The sequence below is a fragment of the Eretmochelys imbricata genome, chromosome 4 (genome assembly GCF_965152235.1).
Source record: "Eretmochelys imbricata isolate rEreImb1 chromosome 4, rEreImb1.hap1, whole genome shotgun sequence".
Taxonomy (NCBI): domain Eukaryota; kingdom Metazoa; phylum Chordata; order Testudines; family Cheloniidae; genus Eretmochelys; species Eretmochelys imbricata.
Window position 1 is genome coordinate 65,121,514 of NC_135575.1, and position 22,065 is coordinate 65,143,578.

Here is a 22,065-nt window from a genome sequence, read left to right on the forward strand (position 1 = left end):
CAGCCAGTGTCATTGCAAGTTAGAGAGAGAGAGAGAGAGAGAGAGAGAGAGAGAAGTTTTCACAGGAGACCTCTGCCCTCTAAAGTGACAGATGCTGGGATCCCCTTGGATCCAGCCTTTGAAAATCCTAAGGCACCCTAAAAATTGATTAGATTAATGGGAAAATATCAGATGTGGAAACAGGATATCAGATGTGGAAACAGCTGAACAATTGAACACCATTACTAATAGAGATGAAAAAAATCAAAATTGAAAGAGAAAAAAAGAAATAGAATTAAAGCTGGAGGACACAGAAAATGGAGACTGCAGGAATAACATAAGGATGAGAGGTATTCCAGAGGAGACTGAATTGAGAAATCTACTGGACACATTAGATGATATTTTCCATGACACATTAAAAGTGGCCAATAAAGATTGCATTCATATTGAGGAGGCAGATCTCTTTTCTTCAGGCCCCCAAGCAGGCTCCAGACCAAGAGACATGACTGTCCAACTACTGTCAAGACAAGGATAAAACACAGAGGATAATGAGGAAGAGAAGCTGAACCAATGATGATTCTTAACTAGTACATACAAATTTTCCCAGATCTGGCATCCTCAACCTGAGAAAGCAAAAAGGAACTATACCAGGTGACCACAATTCTTAGAAAGAACATAGGATACGAAGGGGCATTCCCATTTAGACAGTCCTTTAAATGGAATGACAGATATATGTCTATTTCAAATCCAAAAGAAGGGAAACAGGTACTTATGGACACGGGAATAGGCGATTTAGCTCAAAAAAATCTGAATGGGATTAAAGACATCGGTTCTACAGATCACCAAGAAATCACTGGAAATCAGGGAGACCAAAGAGAGCCAGAACAGCTCAAAAAGATGCATCACCAATACAACAGCACAGATATGACAGCAGAAGATACAGTCCAGATCCAGAAGAACAAGATTAGTATATGGGTTAAGACATTACAATAGATAATAGATACTATATTCATATGGTTATAATGATAAAGGGATATAGTGAAATGAAAGCTGGGCTGTATAGCACCCAGGATATTTTATTCTAGGTGGATACAGTATATTTAATAGATATAACGTTATAGTTAACTTATTTTATAATATAAACCACAACATTAAATTAATAACAAACTAGCCCGAGACCCAGATCTCCCTTATTGAAGTAAGTTTGACGTTAGAGTTATTACAAACATTCCAAATTTTATGTTAATTGAAGGGTCATCTATGGTAGAATATTTTAAGAATAGGTAAACTCAAAGATGGTCTAATAATCTCACAAGATCCAATGTTATAAAGGTGTTTGGCCCGATTAAATAAGGCTTGGTTCTTAAGAATATACATTTGAAAAAAGAAAAGAGAAAGAAACCCCTCTTTGAGCAGGGAACTAACAAGCCCATGGAGGAAATAAGGAAAGTCTGGGCTCTCATAGTTAGAGGGGACCAAGTGACAATGGGGGAATGCCAAGGGAGAATGAAGGAGGGAAACAGGAGATAAGGGAACAGATGTTCAATATGGTTGTATGCTTTAACAGAAAAGATTACATTAATAAAAAAATGTTCGGGCACAGAATTTAAAAGTTTATGGTAAATCAGACTCAGGATCAGGGTACAACAATATAGGCATTACAAAAGGAAAAGCAACATATGTGTGAGTTTTAAAATGACTGTGTGTTTGATGGGAACACTATCAACAATTTTACTTACAGAAGAATCGCAAATATAATGGAGCCCTGGCATCTGGCCAGGGGTGGGGTGTCTCACTACTTTTAACAAAGGGCAGTATACAGGGTGAGAGCAGAGCTGGTAGTCGTGGGTAAGTTTATCAACATCACGTTTGTTAAGGTGAAGGGGATGAACAGTCCAACAAAAAGGAAAAGTATATTCTGCTCACTGAAAATATTTTACTAGTATAATCTATTTACAAAAAACACGCCACAAGAAAAATGAGTATAAATACCTGAACGTTTCTTGGATACAGATACCACATGTCTCGCCAGAGCAATCTAACAGAAGAGGGGTGACAACACTCTGCTAAATACTTCCCTTTTATTGTTTCAGCACACACTGTAGATACAGAGGGCAGACGTATTTTAATTAAGGGGTCCTTTAGAAGTAAACTTTTCACCTTAGCCAAGATGTACACTCCCAGTTAGAGGCAAACTTCTCTTTTTAATCAGTTTTTTAGGGATTTAGGACATTTTAGTGAAGATGATATTATTCTAAGAGGTACATTCCTAGCAGGAGCTGAATCTGAATGTCAGGGACTATATATATTATTCTGCTCCTCATGGATCGTATTCCAGGATTTATATGATTTTTGTGTCTAGGACCCTGACTAATTTAGTCAAAAAAATTATCTGGCAGATATAAATTGGTCTGTTCATGCCCCTGCATATATCAGATTAAAAGACTGGAACTCAGTGGAAAAACAAAAGGCCTGGAAGTTGAACAGAGCTTTTATGTATGACTCCCTTAGAATTCAAGAGATGGAAGAAAATGTTAAGCAACATATAGATGAAAACTATAAGGAAATGATTAATAAAAGTGTTCACTGGTATGCTGTAAAGGTGGTAAAGAGGGGGATCCTTATAAATAAAGCATCATACCTCAAAAAGATGAGAGGTCTTGAAGAAGAGAGTTTGGTTCAAGAACTTTCTGTTTTGGAAGGTAGACATAAATCTACAGGATCTAAAATAGTATAAGAAAATAAATTAGAAGAGGGAAGATTAACCTGTTACAAACAGGTAAGGCTGAGCAAACACTTAGATATATTAAACAAAAATATTATGAAAAGGGCAATAAAGTTGATAGGCTTTTAGCCAGAAAGTTAAAAAAAAGTAACAGGATAAATCAGACATCCTTTGATTAAAAATAAAAAGGGAGATTTACTAATTGGCATGAAACAGATCTCTGAAACATTTCCTAACTTTTTCCATACTTTGTATGGTTCAAAAAATACAAATCTTGAACAGCTCTCAGAAGATGATGTGGCAGCTCTTAACAGGCAAACTGCTGCTGAAGAAGTCAAAGTTGTAATTAAGAATTTAAAATCGAATAAAGCTCAAGATGACAATGGGTTTTCTGCAGAGTATTATAGAGCTCTAAAGCAAGTATTGGTCCCTTTTCTTAACTGAATTGTTTCATGGTATATCGCAGGGGAACAAGATTCCTGGAGCATGGGAAGAGGCAAAAACTGTGGTCATTCCTAAAGAAGGAAAATATCTTACCAATTGTGCATCATATAGGCGTATTTTTTTAATTAACATGGATGCTAAAATTAATGCCAAGGTGCTAGCAAACAGATTGACCATCATCTTGCCCAAATTCGCTTACCCTCTTCAATCTGATATTATCAGAAGAACTCTGAATTTGATATGTCATGTCAATTCTAGCAATTCTTGCTGTATGCTTCTTTAGATGCTGAGAAAGCCTTCAACCCAGCTGGAGTGGGAGAAACTCAGACAGATTTTGGTAAGGTTTGGCTTTGGAAATCACCGTTTTATAGGGGCACCTTGGCCCTGTATACTCATCCTTGAGGGTCTGCCTGGGTTAATGGTCATCAATCCCCTTCTTTTAATTTGGCTAGGGTACAAGATAGGTTTATCCCCCTGTGTGTTTTTGCAATGGTGCCATTTGCAGCAAATGTGAGAAACGGTCTCCTCGGTAAAGGGCATCAGAACACCTTCTGGATTAGAACACACAATAGTTTTGTATGACGATGATGTCTTCTTACATTTGTAGGATCTAAATCCTTGTTAAAAATTACAGAACAATTGATATTGGAATTTGGGCAGGAAATTTTAGGAATTTATATCCCTTAAAGGGTCAATATTTAGGAATGAATATTGTAGAGAAAAATATCTTTTAAAGGCAAATTACTCTCCAACATGGAATAAAATAATAAGAGACTTGCAGGAATAGAACAAATATGAAAATTCTTGGCTAGGTAGGGTAGCCTCAGTAAAGATGAATATTCTCCCAAAGTTGTTATTTTTGTTTGAGTGCATCCCTGTTGATATCGCTGACATGACAGTAAAAACATGACAGAATGTGGTATTAAAATTTACATGGGAACAAAAGACAAAGGGTGAGTTCTAAATTTCTGTATAAGCCTACAAAGTGTGGTAGACTAACTTTTCCTAACACGTTTATTATTATTACGCAACATAATTAAAAGATGTGACCAACTGAGTTAATAACAGATTACTCAAACAGGACTGGAGCCCCCATAGTAACTCTTGGGTAACAAGTAATGCAGGTCACCAATTTTAAAAATCGGTCAAGTAATCAAGCAATCACCCATTCATCCAGACCACCTAAGCAGCTTTTGGCCAATTTTTTTTTTTAATTCCCATTGTTTGGGCCCTCTCCCTTAAATACTTTCATTAAGAATTAGGAATTGATCCCTAGGAAATATCAAAGTTACTATTTATTGTGGGTAAGAGCTGAGATTACTCAATTTGGACAGCTGTTCCTAGATCCTGACTTGAAATCATACCAAGTAGCGTGTACCAATGTAAATAAAAGATCCCATATTTTTAATATTTACAAGTCAAACGTTTTATTGTGAAATCTGGATACAAGGCAGCTCTTGTAAAGATAAACCTTGTAAAGAGAGACCTTCTATCCATATTCGAGGAGGTAATGCAGGAGCAAGCTGGAACAAAAACTTCAATTTATATATACAATTTTCATTGACAAAGATGCTGGTAAGAAACAACCCAGATAGTAAAATGGGAGAGGTATTTGGACAAAGAAATTCATCTGAATGAGTGGGTCTCTATATGGAAAAGGGGATACACATCTTCAATTTATATAGCTCAGAAATCATAGAATCCTAGAATATCAGGGTTGGAAGGGACCTCAGGAGGTCATCTAGTCGAACCCCCTGCTCAAAGCAGGACCAATCCCCAACTAAATCATCCTCGCCAGGGCTTTGTCAAGCCTGACCTTCAAAACCTCTAAGGAAGGAGATTCCACCACCTCCCTAGGTAACCCATTCTAGTGCTTCACCACCCTCCTAGTGAAAAAGTTTTTCCTAATATCCAACCTAAAAACCTCCCGCACTGCAACTTGAGACCATTACTCCTTGTCCTGTCATCTGCTACAACTGAGAACAGTCTAGATCCATCCTCTTTGGAACCCTCTTTCAGGTAGTTGATAGCAGCTATCAAATCCCCCCTCATTCTTCTCTTCTGCCGACTAAATAATCCCAGTTCCCTCAGCCTCTCCTCATAAGTCATGTGCTCCAGCCCCCTAATCATTTTTACTGCCCTCCGCTGGACTCTTTCCAATGTTTTGTTTAGCATTTGACTCCAGTTAATATCCATTGTATTTTTGCTGGTAGGAAGGCACTCTGTTGGAGGGGTTGTGAGGAAAGGGGAACATGCTTGCACATGTGGTGGTTGTGCCCAGAAATTAGATGATTTGTGGAGGTTATTCTCATTATTATTGTTAGGGGACAGAGTTAAACAGCCCTGGGACTCACTTTGAGTGTATGTCTTATGTTCTAAAAATTCATGCTTTGGGAGTTCAGCCAGCCACTGGCAGGGGTCAGGAAGGGATGTTTCCATTGCTTGCATGTTTTCTGGGAGGGTTTGTTTGGTTTTGCTTTGCTTTTATCTCTTTCCTCTGAACTGTTAGGAGTAGCCACATGGAATATGTTCTGTAAAAATTAAATGTTTTCCTCATTTTTAAAAAATCATTGATTTCTAGGTAATGAAACATATTATGTTACACTGGAATAAAGAGTGGGATAAACAGGATAACACAAAATCTTAAGCATGTCTCAGATCCCTGTGTCATGCACATGATGAACTCATAAGACTAAGCAAAAATACTTGGCAAAAAATACTAACTATTTTTTTCTACAAACACTACACTCCACCCAATTAATCATTAAGTACTTTCACATTCTGAGCACTGAAAGTGTTTTTCTTTTCCTTTTATTTTTTAAAATGATTTTCAGTATGAGCTTCTGTCAAAATGCTTTTACAGACCAATTTAAAAGAAGAGGCACTCCAGTGCCGAGTAAACTAAGTATATTCCAAGTTTAGTGTGAGGGTAAGAAACCTGGTATATTTAGCAGATAAGCTAAAAACATTTATTTAGTGGAGCAGTTATTAAGAGAAGTATATTCATCTTTTTCTTCTGAGAACTCAGGGAAACAAGATTTGGCTTTAATGATCTTTTCCCAGCAGGGTTTATGAGAATTAACATCGCAAAACAGCTAGATGAAATCCTGGCCTCAGCAAAGTCAAGGGCAAAACTCCTATTGACTTCAGTGGGGCCAGGATTTCACCCCTCGGTGGGCTCTGACTTGGAGTAAAGGATTGCCCATCAGATTTACTTTGCAGGATAAGAGCCTTCATTCTCTCTTGTTGCTGCACTGGTCCCCTCCCCTTATCCTCATTGTTTCAGTTTTTGATTTTTTTTTTAGTTGTGAGGGGTAGGTGGGACAAATATGTTCTTATATAAAGACACAACAAAAACTACTGAGCAAATCAAACTAACACATTTAATATAAGCTAAATGGGGTGAAACAAGTCTTTGACGTTCCACAGTTTGGCTGACCTGGAGGGAATACAGTAAAAAGTGACGAAATGGTTCTAAAGAGAAGATCTCTGTAAATATCTACTCCAGTGACCTTTCCTAAAGACTCTTCTCTTACGTCAATAGTACAAATTTTAAAATTTTATTATAGCTGATGTTAAAAAAAAGTATATAATACATAGGTTGAGAAAGGAGTGTTTGTACATCTGGGTATAGTGCTTAGATTATCCACAAATACAAAGTCACAAGATACATATAGTGCATAATCAGCAATAACCCAAATTTAGTTGAATGAATTTAGGAAGACAGTTTAGATATTAGCTTCCATGCATTCAGGTACATTACTCATGAAAAAAGTTATACAGAGAGTTGGTGGCGGAAAGCAAAATATATCAATGAGTGAGACTGTTCCTCAGTAATTGAGAATTTTGGATAGGTTGTCCATTTAGAGAAAAAACAGTCCATCATGAAAGTATTTCAGTTACTTTCCTGACTGCGCTTCTCATCGGCACTCCAGTTCATTCCTCCTGATATTGCCGATGTCCGGTGATGTATTCCATGTAGATGTCCCTCGAACACCTAATGGCATCTGACACCATGAGTTGCCGCATCAGCTGAGCATAGCATTGACTGACTCCACATTCTCTCAGCACTCGCTTGTTACGGGGTCCCATGTGCCCAGGGCTCCAACGATCAGCATGTGAATTTGGACCTCATAGCCCCTACCTCTCAGGGTGCTGGCCAGAGGGGCATATTTCTCTAGCTTTCAAGATCAGGCATTGTGGAAAGCCGGGGTCCTGTTTTCGAAGACCGCTGTGACATCCACTATGATGATCTTCTTCCGGTCCTCATTGGTGATGACAATGTTCGGTTGCAGTTGGCTGTCCATTCCGGGGATGACGAAGTTCACGGCAACCTTCCCCACAAGTGGCAGGATGGCTCTAACCAGGTGATCTTGGATGGTGTTGTGTCACAGCTGCCAGGCTCTGGAATGGGGCTTGCAGCTACACAAGATATGGAGTAGTCTCTCACTGGCATAGCCGCACTGCTTTCATCGCTTGTCCCAATTTACACGGTGGACGGTTCCGTTCAGTGGGATGCAGTTGAGCCAGGACTGGTGGATGAACCTCCAGTTGGCAAATCGGGAGACGCTGCCCCCGGGGAGGAAGTGGTTGCTGGCGTCCCACTTGCACATCACCTTGAAGGCCCTGCTCTGGTCTGGCTTCCATTTCAGGTTTTCCACATATTGGCAGTGGATGGCATCTTTCAGGGTCCTCTCCAGCTTGGTTCTGGTTCTCGGAGTGATGATGGTGTGCTCCATGTTCTTCACCTGTGGCACCAGGCCTCCCATCTATTACATCTAAAGCTCAAGCATCTGACAAATTACCTTTAAAACTAGGGTGATCTTTCAGAAACTTCTTGGATTTCCATTTCCATCTCAACTTGTGTACAAGAGGGTAAGTATATTCCTTGCAAAGAAATTTTGGCATGATCTTCAGCGACAAATGACATGCTACCATGTGCCAAGAAAGATGGGTGATATAGTCACCTCCAACTTCAACTTTAACTGGAGAAGCTTTGTTCGCAATCTGCTGAATAATTACTAACTACTTTGGCAATCAGTCATGCATTCCTTAATGGCACCTCAGGCATCAAGCGTCCTATTCACTTGCTCCCCCAAGTAATAATAGATTTTATTACATCAAACTCTCTATGCCAAAGTGGTAACTGACATAATTGAAACTAAACAAGTCACCAGAAAGAATGTTACCCAGACACATATTGTAACAGTTCAGAAGGTCTATTTCAACCATATATGGTTACTATGTAAATTACCGATGTATTGGGGTGAGGAGGGGTAGAAGTGAAATAGGCTTTCACAACGTACTTGGAGATTACTGGAAATCATTTCTTTGGCAATATTTTTTTCCCCTTTGTGATATAGCATGGCCAGAGGGCAGCAGGAGGGTGATAGACGGGAGATATGTAAGCCCCAGGATGATGAGAGCCTTATTCCCTGTAAAGGGAAGAGAGGTTGCTATAGATTAATTAAAGCACCTGAAGCCAATTAGAGTGTCTGAAGTCAGTCACCTGATAAACCCCCCCTGCTTCAATCAGACAGTTGGAGGAGTTGAAGCAGAGTGGTTTGGTACTGGAGCAGAGAGCAGTTTGAAGGAGAGCAGTTTGGAGGGAAGCAGAGGAGAGTTTGGAGAAGTGCTGTGGCGGGCCAGAAGACCAAGACCCTAGGTAAAGGGAAACCCGGCTTGTGCAGAGCAGAGGGACTCCACAGACACAAGGGGTTGGGAGAAACCTGGCCCAAGCAGAGATAGGGCAGGAAGCTCCACAAGCTGAAGGGCCAGAGAGGGAAGGAATTGCTAGTTCAAGTGGTTTGTCGCTATCCCTAGGGCCCCTGGGCTGGGACCTGGAATAGAGGGCGGGCCTGGGTCCCTCCCTCTCCACTCCCCTTCTCTGGGATACTAGTGGGACAATTAATACCCCAGATCAGGGGCAAGAAAAGGCGCCCTGACCACCCCTCCCCACCACAAGAAGAGAAAGCACGGGACCCATCATAGTAGTGCCGGCAATTTGCCACACCTTTTACACACCAAAAAAGCTGAATTGCGAAGTCATCATTAAATAATCCTTAGTGCATAATGTACCTCTCCACAAAGAAAAGACTCAAAACAATTGGATGCAACATGGAAGAATGACTCAAAATGATGGACATTTTAAAAAAAAGTTTGAAAGCTTAAAATGATACCAAATTAGTTTCTATAGTACGGACAATTTCCAACACCTCTGCTTCATAAGATTCCAAAACAAATAATTTACAAGTATAAATTATATATACACAAGTGTATGAAGTTTCTGAAGAACAAGTATAAAACAGAGGAGATGAAGTAATATTAGGTCTAAAATAAGGGATGGCCAGCTGGTAAGTACTCGAAAAGTGAAGAGCTTCACATGTCTGATAAGTACACAAGTATTTGAAGAAAAGCCATTAGATCTGGTCAGGGAATCTTTGCCATCTACACTGGGTTGAGCCTTTATATAGTAGAACTGGAGTAAGAGCTTTCTATAAAATGATGCTGCAACTAGGGACACTACTGCTGGAACTCCTTTTGTCTGATTAAGTCTGAGAAATAACATCATCAGACTTACCACCATTCTTCAGATACTAAATCATCAAGTAAAATGTTGGTTTGCAATTTAGTATACGAAAGATTTTTTAAAAACTATTATAAATTACAGCAGAATTAAACAAAGTCATTCCCCCTCCTTAAGAGACCTGAAATGTGTCCTGTGCCCCGCACTGTGTGTGGCCTCCAATAACAGAAACAAGCTTGCACTGCTTATTTCAGTTTTGCTTCATTTCTCCTCAAACAATCTCTCATTGCAAATCTGCCAGCCTACCCCACCCCCCCACCCCCGCAGCAGAATTGGGGTGGGGAGGGGGTGGGAACACGTTAACTGTTTAGGACCAAGTCATAAAAGTAGACCAGTTATTTCTCAGCATCCATTTCATTACTCTGCATTCATTTAAACTTTTTGCTTCTGCACAAACAGGACCATTTTTCATTTTTGGACATGTGGATTTCTACCTCTTTTGAAATATAGTGTGATAAAGGATTACACAGAGGGGGTGGAAGGTCTCTGGGAATTGGGGAGAGGTAGAGGAACAGGAAGGGAGTTAGGTGTTCTCCAGGCTGGGAAGGAGGGTCTCAGGGTTCCTACCTACTCCCAGGCCTGTTCCAGACACTCTGTTTTCTGCTCCCTGATCCCAGGCTCCTTGGCGGTTACTCCAGACCATCTAGGTCCCTCTCCCATCATGTTCCCCTCTTCCCTCCATGGCATACACAGGTTTAGGTGGAGGTAAAGCCCCCCACAATATTTCCATTGTAGAAGTGCTAATCTCCCACCCCCCAGAATTACAGTTAACAGCAAAATTAGTGACAGTAAGTTTTGTGCAATAGTTTTCAATATCTGTAGCTTAGATTAAGTAAATTCAGTTTTGAAGCTCATCACTTGTGATTAATGTGAAATATATAATGCCACATATTTGATGGCTGCATGGGCTGCATATTGAAATATGAAATATTATACCTTATAACTTGTAACACGATAAAATTTGGGGTGATAAAGAGTATTTCCTATTCCAAAGGGAGAAATGGATACATAGCCACACAATTACTTTTGAAATTGAAAAAGGGGTATCTGTTATTCTTAGGGCTTCTATTTGGGAGGGTTTATTAACTCAATTTTGGGGGTTATTTTTACTATTTTTGACTTGTACATAGATGTCCAAAATCAAGATGGGGGGGGGGGCTTTCTCCATTATATACTGTAATGAGGAATGTATATATATACATTCCTCATTACAGTAGTATATACTGTAATCTCTCTGTAATGTTCCCTAGTGCACAGCAGCAAGGTCTATATAGACCAATTAATACACAACACATAAAATTATAGTCCCCATCACCCACCTTATTGCTCTATGTAGACAAGTATCCATTTCCACTGTTTTTCCAGGGTTTACTAGATAAACACTGATTTCCTTTTTCTTTTTAAATCAAGGGTGTTTTATCTGATTCTGAACTCAAACCAGTGAGATTCCACTGATGTGAATGGAAATACTCCTGACTGATATCTATGCAAGTGAAATGAGTATTACTACTTCTGTATATCTAATATGATGTATATTTGTACCATATTGTACATACAATTTTATGCTTCAAGCCAATGGAGTTACAATATGGGTTATTACAATATGGATTACTTTGACCCAATATGTTTTTTTCTTCAATAATGAGTTTAAAAATAGTTTTAGCCAACAGGGCCAGTAAGGGTAATTAGGAGATAAAACACACAGAATAAGCTATGAGGAACTGGATAAAAAACAACAACATATAGTTTTGAAATATAGAGTAGGCATTCTGGACCAAATTCATTCGTGGTGTAACTCCACTGATGACTTTGACCCTTTATCAATATTTTCTCATCCTTGGAAACATATCAAAATTATTTTGGCTGCCAGAGGGATTCCATATTGTTTAACAAAGGCAACAGCAATATGCTGAAGAAGAAAATTGATATACATTAGTGAGTGGTATTTCAGAGAGAGAACCTCGTCTTGAGATGTGTTGAGTACCTGGAAGTTACAAGTGCAACTCTCAGGATCAGTCCCAAAGTGTATTCCCCAAGAAAAATGTAATGAAAAGCAAGATATAACTAATTGAGTGTTTTGCTTCTACTATAAAACAATTAGCAATGACCACCATTTTTCTGTATTTTAGCTATTTATAACCATTTATACTACACAGAAGCTTGGCTGTGCCCTTGTAATGGCAAGTCACAACTAACAAATTAATTTATTATTTCAATTTTTCCCCTGGAACAATGCTGGCTTCTCTGTGTAATTTCCCAATGAGCTTTGAAATGTTGTTTTCCAGTAGACAAGCAACTGATTCTTTATGCTGGCTAAATTCTTCCCAAAACTAGAAAAAATATCTTTTTTTCTGTACTGCGTTAGTAATGCAAGAGTTTTTCTGAAGTTTCTACATGAACAACTGAGCCCACAACTTCCCAATCCAAAGCCATCCATGCTAACCACATGAACATTTGGGTAGTTATATTACAGATATAAAATTTATGGTCCTGTAAGACAGACTTAAGAATAATCATTGTGATAATAATGAAAGATAAACAATTAGTAACTAACCCTAAACTATCAAGTCAGTCTCCTGAGAAGTAGTATTGTTAAAATTTTGTTTTCCTGATACCTTTTGGTCCTGAAAAGATGTTACTTACTGGCATAAGGAGAGTATAATGGATGCAGAATCCAGGTTCAGAAGAAAAATATTCATCGGATACAAATCTTATCCTGATCTGGTTTCCTTTGGAGATTTGTTTGCTTGGCACAGTATTGGAACCACACCAGCGCCCTAAAATAGTGCCATCACTCGGCTCTTCAACTTCTACAAAGTCATACCTGGAAGGAAAAGAAAATGAAACATGTATTGACTGATGCATTTCCTATAGAATCCTCATGATTTAATCAACATAGTCACATTTCATTTTAAAAAAACCCAACAACAAATGTCTCTTTTCATGCTGAAAGTATATCACTGAAGCCAGTAATTTTATTCCTAGGTTCTTCATCCAAGTTGCTACTGGCTTAAACACATAATAAAGTCATTCAGTGGAGTTCAAAAAGAGCTAGATCCAGAGTTAGCATTCTGAACAAAACCTCTCAGTAACAAATGTATGTTTCTTATATGGAAAACAAGTACAATATATGGGACAGAGAGGAAGAAAATAATCATGAAAGAGAAAAGAAATAACATAATTTTGAAATATTTTAAAGTGTGATACAGTAATTGGTATGTGCTATATTAGCGGCAGAGGTAGTCATATTTTGCTGATGATCAATGTTCAATGGCTTCTTTTGCAGCTAACAACTTTCTCCTCCTGTGCTCTGACAGGAAAGAAAGCTTGGAAAGGCTTGAAGTGGCATTAAGTTCTCAGTCCAGCAAAGCTCTTAAGCATATTCTTAACTTTAAGCATGTGTGTAGTTCCACTGAGAGCTTTGCTGGATAGGGCCTATCTATAGAATGTACCAAAAATTATCCAGCATTTTGGGCAACTGTCTCACAATAGATGGTCTGGAGATTGAGTTTTGAAGAAATAACACAAACAATGAAGGTATATCTCATCCCAGTCTTTTGTCATTCCTATCCACTCCACTCATCATCTGCTCTAAGGAACAGTTATTAAGAATAACCCTTGGAGCAGACTGCTTTCTAATTCACCCCTCAAATAGAGGCACAGACATTATTAGGAAGGGGTGGGCAAGACACATAGGGATAATCCAGTGCTGAAACTCCCAGGAGACGTTGCACAAAAAGGGTACAAATGTGCTTAAAGCCATCTTTGTGTAAACCAGATCCCTGACCAGTAGAAGGCCAAAGTGGACCCTAATGTAAGTTAGAGTACTTGTGGAGTTTGTTTCCATTACTCTATCACTTTCTCACTGCTACAAAGTACACACTTCCTTTACTCCACCTTTCTTGCCATCTTGGTTTTTCTGTCACACTGCATCAGTGAATAACTCTAGTTTCTAGCTTCTCAGACCTTCCCCAAACAGTCATTAAAGGAAATTATTGCTGTTCACATGATTCCAAACAGGAGTGAAAATGTGGCAGTTCTGGGTCAGTTTTCCCTCTGCTGCAGCCTGGGAATCTCGGCGCAACAGCAGAGGCACTAGAGTTGTCCATCTGGTGACGTACAAAAGCAATACCGCTATTTAAGCTTAAAGGTGCCTTTGGAAGGTTATATTCATAACCATTAGGGATGGATGTTATATATATATATATCATTCAGATTTTGAAAACAGTGATTGCAAATGCCTGGGGAAGTTTCCTACTCTCCCTCAATTTTTCAAGTATTGCTCACATTCTCATATATACATACACACACATATACATACATGAACACACACAAAATACATTTCTCAAAGCAACCTGAATTGGTAAATCATAAATACAGTTCAATTCTGTTCTTAGAAACAAATAGTACTACCCACAACTGTAACTAATACTCTGATTTTAAAAAAGAAGAGAAACACACACACTCTTCCAAATAAGGCAGGCATTGTTTAATGTGAAAATCATTACTTCATAACAATTTTCCATTAAAGTTTTCTGTATTTTTTTTCTTCAGTAAACTTACTCTCTATAATTATTCCCAGTTCCCTAGCTAGACAGCAGGCAATAAATTCTTGTGTTTCATGTCTGTGCAAGTCAGGCTCATACATTTATTATCTCTTTTAAAGGACCAGTATTTTTTCCACTTAATTAAAAATGAATAAAATGAACATGCTCATTAACATGTGTTCACAAGATATTACTGGCATGTACTTGAGTTTTAAATCTTCACTGAAATCATGATATACTACTAATTGCTTTATCACCATTGTATTTGATTTTCCAAATCAGCATCATGTATTTATACAATTTGATTCTTAAATTCATCCATCAATATTTTTCTTTGATGATCATGTGTTAGCATGAACACAATGTGTATGTAATAGCACTACAGGCTCAGGGATTTGAGAACATGTTTTAATTTGCTGTTTAAACGCAGTGTATAAGTTTTTAAGAGGGTCTTTTTGTAGTTTATAGCCTCAGCTAGAAAACAAAAGAAAGAAGCCATCTCTTCTTCTGTTTCATGGAATGTGAATAAAAATCTGTTAGGTGTTATATTTATTGACTTCAGACTCAAAAGTATTGGATGTCAGGCATACTACAGTCACCAGTGCATCTATGTAATTTATGCACTTCTTTCTATTGCACCTTCCAGACTCCCGGCACCCCAGGGGTAAAAGCACAATTCAAATTCCATAGCTTTAAACCTAGAGCTTTTTTAAATGAACACTAATAACTCAGCTAAATGGGAGACTAAGTAAGGATTCTGTCTAGCGAACAAAAGCCAGGAATGAGAATTATGACTCATATGCAAAATAGGCCCAGATAACACGGTTCATCTTTGGCTCACTTTTATATTCAGTTCGTCTTTCCAATCTTTGCACATGTTATTTGAAAACAAGCTTCTGTTGCAACCAGTATAGTTTTAATTCAGCATGTGTGTCACTAACAATAACTTGATTGAGCCTGACTTTGAAACACTTGAAAGCGGTTTTATATTAAAAGAACAGATCACGTACAAGTGAAAAAAAACAAAACAAACAAACCCAGTATCACTGATAAGTAGAAAGCCATATGTCCCTAGGTGACCATTCTGGAGACACTGTAATCCTTACAATGCACTCACTAATACTGTATTGCAGTGTGCACAATTGCCCAAATCACTATTTAAAGGATTTACTAAACCTATTTTATGAGCCAATTAAACATAACTTTCTCACAGCAACATGATACAGTGCATACAGCACTAAGTGGTTTATAATGATTACTCCCTTTTTCTAACATCTCCCTGGGGACCTATTGAGGATTTATGTTCAACAAACAAATCTGGTATTTCAGACAAAATTTCTGCTCTCTTATGGGAATCTACAAGCTGTAAAGATCAGTTTCTTGCTGTTGAGCACAGTGGTAGGCAGCCTTTTGTACAGAATAGGTAGTACACCATTAAAAGGGGAGAATCTTTACACGGTCTATCTACATCAGCAGAAAAACAGCACATTTCCCAGACATACTGAAATTCTGTCAATTAACTTTATCCCTGTCAGTTATCTAAACCAACTGTTCAGTCAGAGCCTGCCAAATGGATCAGATGTGCATCTCCAAATTCCTAGCATTGCATGTGTTGACTGGGGTCTAAACTTTGTGTGAAAGATAACAAAACAAACAAAATGATTAGGAGTCTCCAGTGTTTACAGGCCCACCCTGTACTTGGACGATGTGCAAAACTGAACCTTCATGTGACAAGGTTGAACAGTAGCAGTGGCAAAATCCACAGCTATCCAAAACTATACTTTCCTATGTAGAGATTTGTTAGTCAAAACTGAGAAGGTGCTGACAACAGATAAATGGTTTCACATTTTCCAATGAAGTTACAAAGATGATTTATACACTAAACAGTTTGCCTTTAAATAAACTACCTTTCCAGTTTTTCTTCTGCTATATAAAAGCTAGCTTGAGACTGCACTGTCTTCAATACTATAATTAATTATAGCACTAATATAGCACTTTACATTTTCAGTATATTATACAAACATTAGTCAGTTTTTGGACTACAGTGCGGTTTATTCAGGAAGCCAGGTAGGCTTTTTAGTCATGATCAGCCCATTTTTCTTTCCTCTATTTCTGTGGTGGCATGCATATTCCACTTATTTTTGGTATATGTGCCCGGGACAGCGGACTGAATTAACAGATTATTTCGGCAAAGGATTATTTATTTGTAATGAGTAAATAAGCAACAAAAATTGCTCTCTAAATTTCAAGGGCTTTCTAGCCAGGCAATGTGTTTTTTCCTGAGGAATGTATTTTCCCCGCCTCTCTGTATTTTTCTGTGGTTTGCAGGGCTGGCTCTAGGTTTTTTGCCGCCCCAAGCAAAAAAATTTTTGCGCCCCTCCCTACCCCTTTTATTTTGGCTTTTACACGTTTGCACTTCGCAATGTTTTTTGTTTTGTTTTTGACTGTTTAAAATTAAAAAAAGAGAACAGAGAATTTGTAGTTAGTAAAATAAAACAATTTCCTACTAGTGAATTCATTTAATTTTAACAAAATCACAATTACAAACAATTTGGGTTCAACTACACACTGTAATGAAAAAGTTAGTGTCTTCCGGTGCACCCAGTTTCTCATAAATTAAAAGAATTTATATGAACTGAATTTTTCTGTTTTTTATACTTGCATAGTCTTTTAATAATTCAGTGAAATCTAATTTTTTTGCAATGGTACTTTCAATTTAAATTAATGTGAGTCCTGACAAACGATTTTGAGACATGGTGGTCCTCAAATAATTTTTTAGTAATTTCAGTTTTGAGAAACTGCGCTCACCAGAAGCCACTCATATTTGTAATGTTAAAAGAATGTGTAATGTTATACCACTGTTTGGAGTGAGGTGCTCAGGGCTGTACATTCCGACCGTGGGCCCCCAGCCCGATCTCAGACCCGGCCCCACCCCTGCAGAGGGGACAGTAACCGACAGAGCGGCTGGGGGGCAGGTTAGCCGCAGGGAGTGGGACAGACCAGGGGCGCCAGCCCAGCACTGAGCTGCCCAGGGCAGCAGGTTCCTTATTGGCTGCGGGTCCTGCCCCGATCCCGGGCTCCGCTCGGCTCTGGCTTCTCCGCCGCTTGTGACACTTGTGGTAGGAGCAGGCGGGGGGTTGGGGGGAGGAGCCGCATCACCCCGCTCCCCTCATGGCGGGGGGCCAGGGCAAAGACTGCCCTGGGCCGGGACCTCCACGCTGAGCCCGCTGCCTCTTCCCCCTGCCTCTAGTAATTTCAAAAAATAAATCAATGAATCTATAAACAGAAGCCTATAGATAGTATAATTCACTGTTTCAGAGAACTTGGCTCTATTTCTGTTCTTCTATGTGTGCATCTATGTTTTATAAATGAACATTTACTTAATAAAAATGACTTTGCTTTGGTGAAGTGTAATATTACTCCCTCCCTCAGTTGTTAGTTAGAATACAGAATTGTTCTTTTATGGAAGAATAGGAAATTGGTAAGAACCTCCCACTTTTATAGTTATTTGCATGATCCCTGTGTCAATATATTTGCTCTACCTCTCTTTAGAGAAGATTGTTAGGGACTAGAGCTGGACAAAAATTTTCTGACCGAATGTTTTGCCTTTGGAAAATGCTGATTCATCAACATTGATAGATCGGTGGGAATGTGACTATTTCAACAAATTCTGACCAAAATCCGTTAGGTTTCTGATAGCTCCTTGGTTGCCAGGAAATATTTCAAAAAGGTGAAAAGGAAGTGTCATTTTGACTTTTGCTAAACAAAATTTTGGAATTCACATTCCATAGGAAATTTCGCCTTGTTTTTAATTTTTATTTATTTGTTACATTTTGGAACTAATTTTTATTTTTGCAATTGGATGGGAAAGTCAGTTTCTGGCCTGCCTTACTTGGGACAGTGGGTTGGATTAATTGAATATCTGTCTACATAAGGGGACCAAGGGATTGGTAGCAGCTAGCAGGCTATATAGAATTCACTCTAACTTACTGGTGTTGTAAGTGATTATTAGATGTTCCTTCAGGGGCAGCAGAAACTTCCTAAAAGTGAGGGGGGCCAGCAGTGCCCCAACTATGGCCCCGCCCCTGCAGTGCCTCTCCCGCCACCCTTTCCCCCCAAGCCCCCGCCCTCATGGCACCCCTTTCCCCCAAGGCCCCGCTCCTGCTGTGTCCCTTCCCCCTGAGGCCCCACCGCCTGCTTGCTCTTCTCTGCCTCTCCCGCCTTGCTCGCCATTACAGCCAGTAAAAAGTGGGGGGGGGGGAGCGATGGCCCCCTGGCCACCCCCTTCCAGCACACCTGTGTTTCTGGTGACATTACTATTGTCATTTTTGGCCAAGCAAAATGAGGTTCTACCCTTAACTTAATGGCATTTATGTTTGCCTGGTTTTTTGTAATGTGATAACTATTAAACACCACATCTGATCAATTCCAAATTTACAGAGAATGTTCTAGGCACCAACAGGCACAGAGAAATCCCTGGCATGGAGGAAGGGGACATGGGGAACATACAGAACTCCTGGAATGTGGCAGAGGGTGAATGGGGGGCTCAGGGCTCCTGCAATGATGGAGGAGAAGGGGGACATAGGGGAATAATTGCTACCTGTACTGCACATTTTAGTATGTATACTACCAGTCCAGTACCTTTCCCTGAGACTAAAATACGTTAGCCCATAAGACAAATGCACTGTGTGTCTTGTCTCTTTATACAGGAAATAAAAAAAACACAATAAAAACTGAAAACCAAAATGCTACAATAATATAAATGTAAGTAATGTTACCACCATGAATACAAGTACACTGTGTTTGAACCTGGAAGACGGAGTGTGAAAACTGAGTGGGAATTTCCTACTGTGGTAGATTTCATTCCCTTCTCCAGCTATTGTCAAAATCATCCCACCAGGGTAGAATTTTATCCCTAGATCTTATATGTCTACACTGGCAAGTTTCTGCACCACAAGTTATACCACTTTTATTAAAACGCTGGAATTAAACCGCTGTTGCATGTCCACACTGTGCTCCTTGTGATGCTGCAGTGCATCCACATTAGCAGCTCTTGCAACGGCAAAGACAGCAGTGCATTGTGGTAGCCATCCCTCTGTGCAACTGGCCACATGGTGCTTTAGGAAGGGTTTGCAATGCCTCACAGGGCAGGCACAGCATCACATGATGCAGGTTTCCCAATCCCATTGTTCCCTGGGCATCCTACTACATTGCCAGCTGCTTTTCAACTGGGGGGGGGAGGGAAAAGAGTGTGTGACAGGGAGTGTGAGTGTGTGTATGGAGGGGAAGAGAGACAATGTGCTTTGGAGGACAGAGAGTGTGTCAGCATGCTGTCTTTTAAGTTCAGACAGTGGCAGGAAGAAACCTCAACATCAACCCCCGCCTCCCTCACAGAAATCTCTGCAGATCAGCATAGTATGCAAATGATGTCAGAGATAGTGCTTTGAAAGGGGAGGGGAGCATGTCTCCAGTGCAGCCGAGTTCAAAACAATGGGCAGAGCAGTCACTTGAGGCATTATGGAACAACTCCGGAGGCCAATTACAGAGCAGAAAGCAATCAAGTATCTATACTGGCAATAGAGCACTGGAGCCTCGGTGCAAATAGCCTTATAACTCTCGACGAGGTGGGATTTTTTGCAGCGTTGCAACTTAGGAGTTTCTGCGCACAAAGTGGCTTGGCAGTGTGTACAAAAAGCTGCTTTACTGCGCAGAAACTTGCCAGTGTAGACAAGCCCCAAGAAACTTCAAAACAGCCATTTAGGACTTCCGCCTTTGAAATGGACCAGGTAACATTACATTTATTTATTTATTCATTTCCACAGGAGGATATTCCCCTGACAAATTTCCTTGTAGGCAGGATAAAAAGATATCATTCAGACCACTTAGCAGCTGTCAAAACAAAACAAAAAACCCCACCCTCCTCCATACTTTAGGGGGAAAAAAACACCTTGGCAGACTCTGAACCCTTGTATCAGCACCAACAAAGATTGAGTGTTTGTATGGCAAAGGAATAGGTGGAGCCATTTTGATTACAATTAATAGAAATGTGTGACCCAGGTGCTGAGAATTTCAAGAAATTTGAGAAAAGCTGTTCTAAACAACATCACCCCAATTTAAAATGTTTGTAAGAACTCACCTCCGGCTAGTCTCCTTCTGTAAAAAGGTGCCTAAAAGCAGTTTTCCTGCAAAAGAGAGCAGCCTGTGTAGTGTACTACCCCTAGCCCTCCTCCCCTCTACATGGACTTGGCTGGACCTTACACTAGGTCAGAGAGAACTCTTTAGGACACCACTACAGATTACACAGCAGTTGGAAAGGAGACAAGATGTGCTTATTAAATTAGAATTTTGACTATGGTTGCTTCTTTTAAATAAAAACGTAATAATGATTTCTCATCATCAGTGATTTGAGCTGAAACTAATTTCCAGACTAGTATCTCTATATTGCATGGTATAATTTGTGTGCTCTAAAAGCTGGTAGCAAGATGCAGCCTAGTCAGACCTGATCCAAAAAAAAAAAAAAAAAAAAAAAAGTACTCTTTCGTAGTTGGAAAATGCTTATAAACTTATATATTTTCAGTCGTAAATATTACTTCCTGCCTATATACAGATGAGTGTGGTACTGAAAAACAATATACCGCCATATCTATATTTACCATGAAGTAGTGATATTTACTGGCACAATCCAGCGACTAAGAACAAGTTTTGCTGCTGTTCAACGGATATGTATGGGAGATATGCCTCAGACACATGTGTGATAGAGATATCTGATATGAATCAACAATAACATACTGTAGATTCTGCACCAATCTAATTTTATTTATTTCAGTCTAGAACATGCAATGTCTCTGGTCTTACAGACCACGTTTCATTTTTTCTGACTCTGCCTTAGCCAAGGCATCACCTGAAGCTGGAGCCTCTACATCTTGCTCAGTACATCTCATTGCTTAAAACTTTGGCTTTAATCTAAGATTCAAGAACTCTTGTCTTCATCTTAGAGCATATTTCAGTGCTGCCTAACAGTGAAAATGAAATAAAAAGAGCTATGGGGAATAAACCATCACTGCTACTATCATAAGTGTTTGCAAGAGCAGTACCTAAGCAAATGCTTAATTTTAAGAATATGAGTAGCAGCACTGATATCAGAGCCTTAGTGATTCAGTGCAAGTGAACTGGTAGTGCCCATATTAGCTGTACTGGTAGACCCATAACAGGTTATGTGCTTAAAGAATTCCATATTTAAGCATTGATACTGAACTACTCATGAATCCATCTCAAAAAATATATTGGAATTGGAAAAAGTACAGAAAAGGGCAACAAAAATTATTAGAGGTATGGAACAGCTTCCATATGAGGAGAGATTAAAAAGACTGGGAGTTTTCAGCTTGGGAAAAGAGACAACTAAGGGGGGATAAGATAGATGTCTATAAAATCATGACTGGTGAGGACTGCTGTGGACAAATGCCTGCCAGCGGAGGGCAATGAAAATGATTAGGGGGCTGGGACACATGACTTATGAGGAGAGGCTGAGGGAACTGGGCTTATTTAGTCTGCGGAAGAGAAGAGTGAAGGGGGATTTGATAGCAGTCTTCAACTACCTGAAGGGGGGTTCCAAAGAACATGGAGCTATTCCGTTCTCAGTGGCAGCAGATGACAGAATAAGGAGCAATGGTCTCAAGTTGCAGTGGGGGAGGTCTATGTTGGATATTAGGAAAAACTATTTCACTAGGACGGTGGTGAAGCACTGGAATGGGTTACCTAGGGAGGTGGAGGAATCTCCATCCTTA

The 22,065-nt window shown here is 39.5% G+C and overlaps 1 protein-coding gene across 1 annotated transcript in view; it reads right to left on the minus strand.

Moving 5' to 3' along the window:
- PDGFC (platelet derived growth factor C) overlaps positions 1-22,065 on the minus strand; it is a 250,961-nt gene that overhangs the window by 57,505 nt on the left and 171,391 nt on the right. Inside the window, exon 3 of the mRNA XM_077814475.1 lies at positions 12,378-12,558. Within this exon, the coding sequence (XP_077670601.1) occupies positions 12,378-12,558 (181 nt within the window). The remainder of the gene's footprint in view (positions 1-12,377; positions 12,559-22,065) is intronic.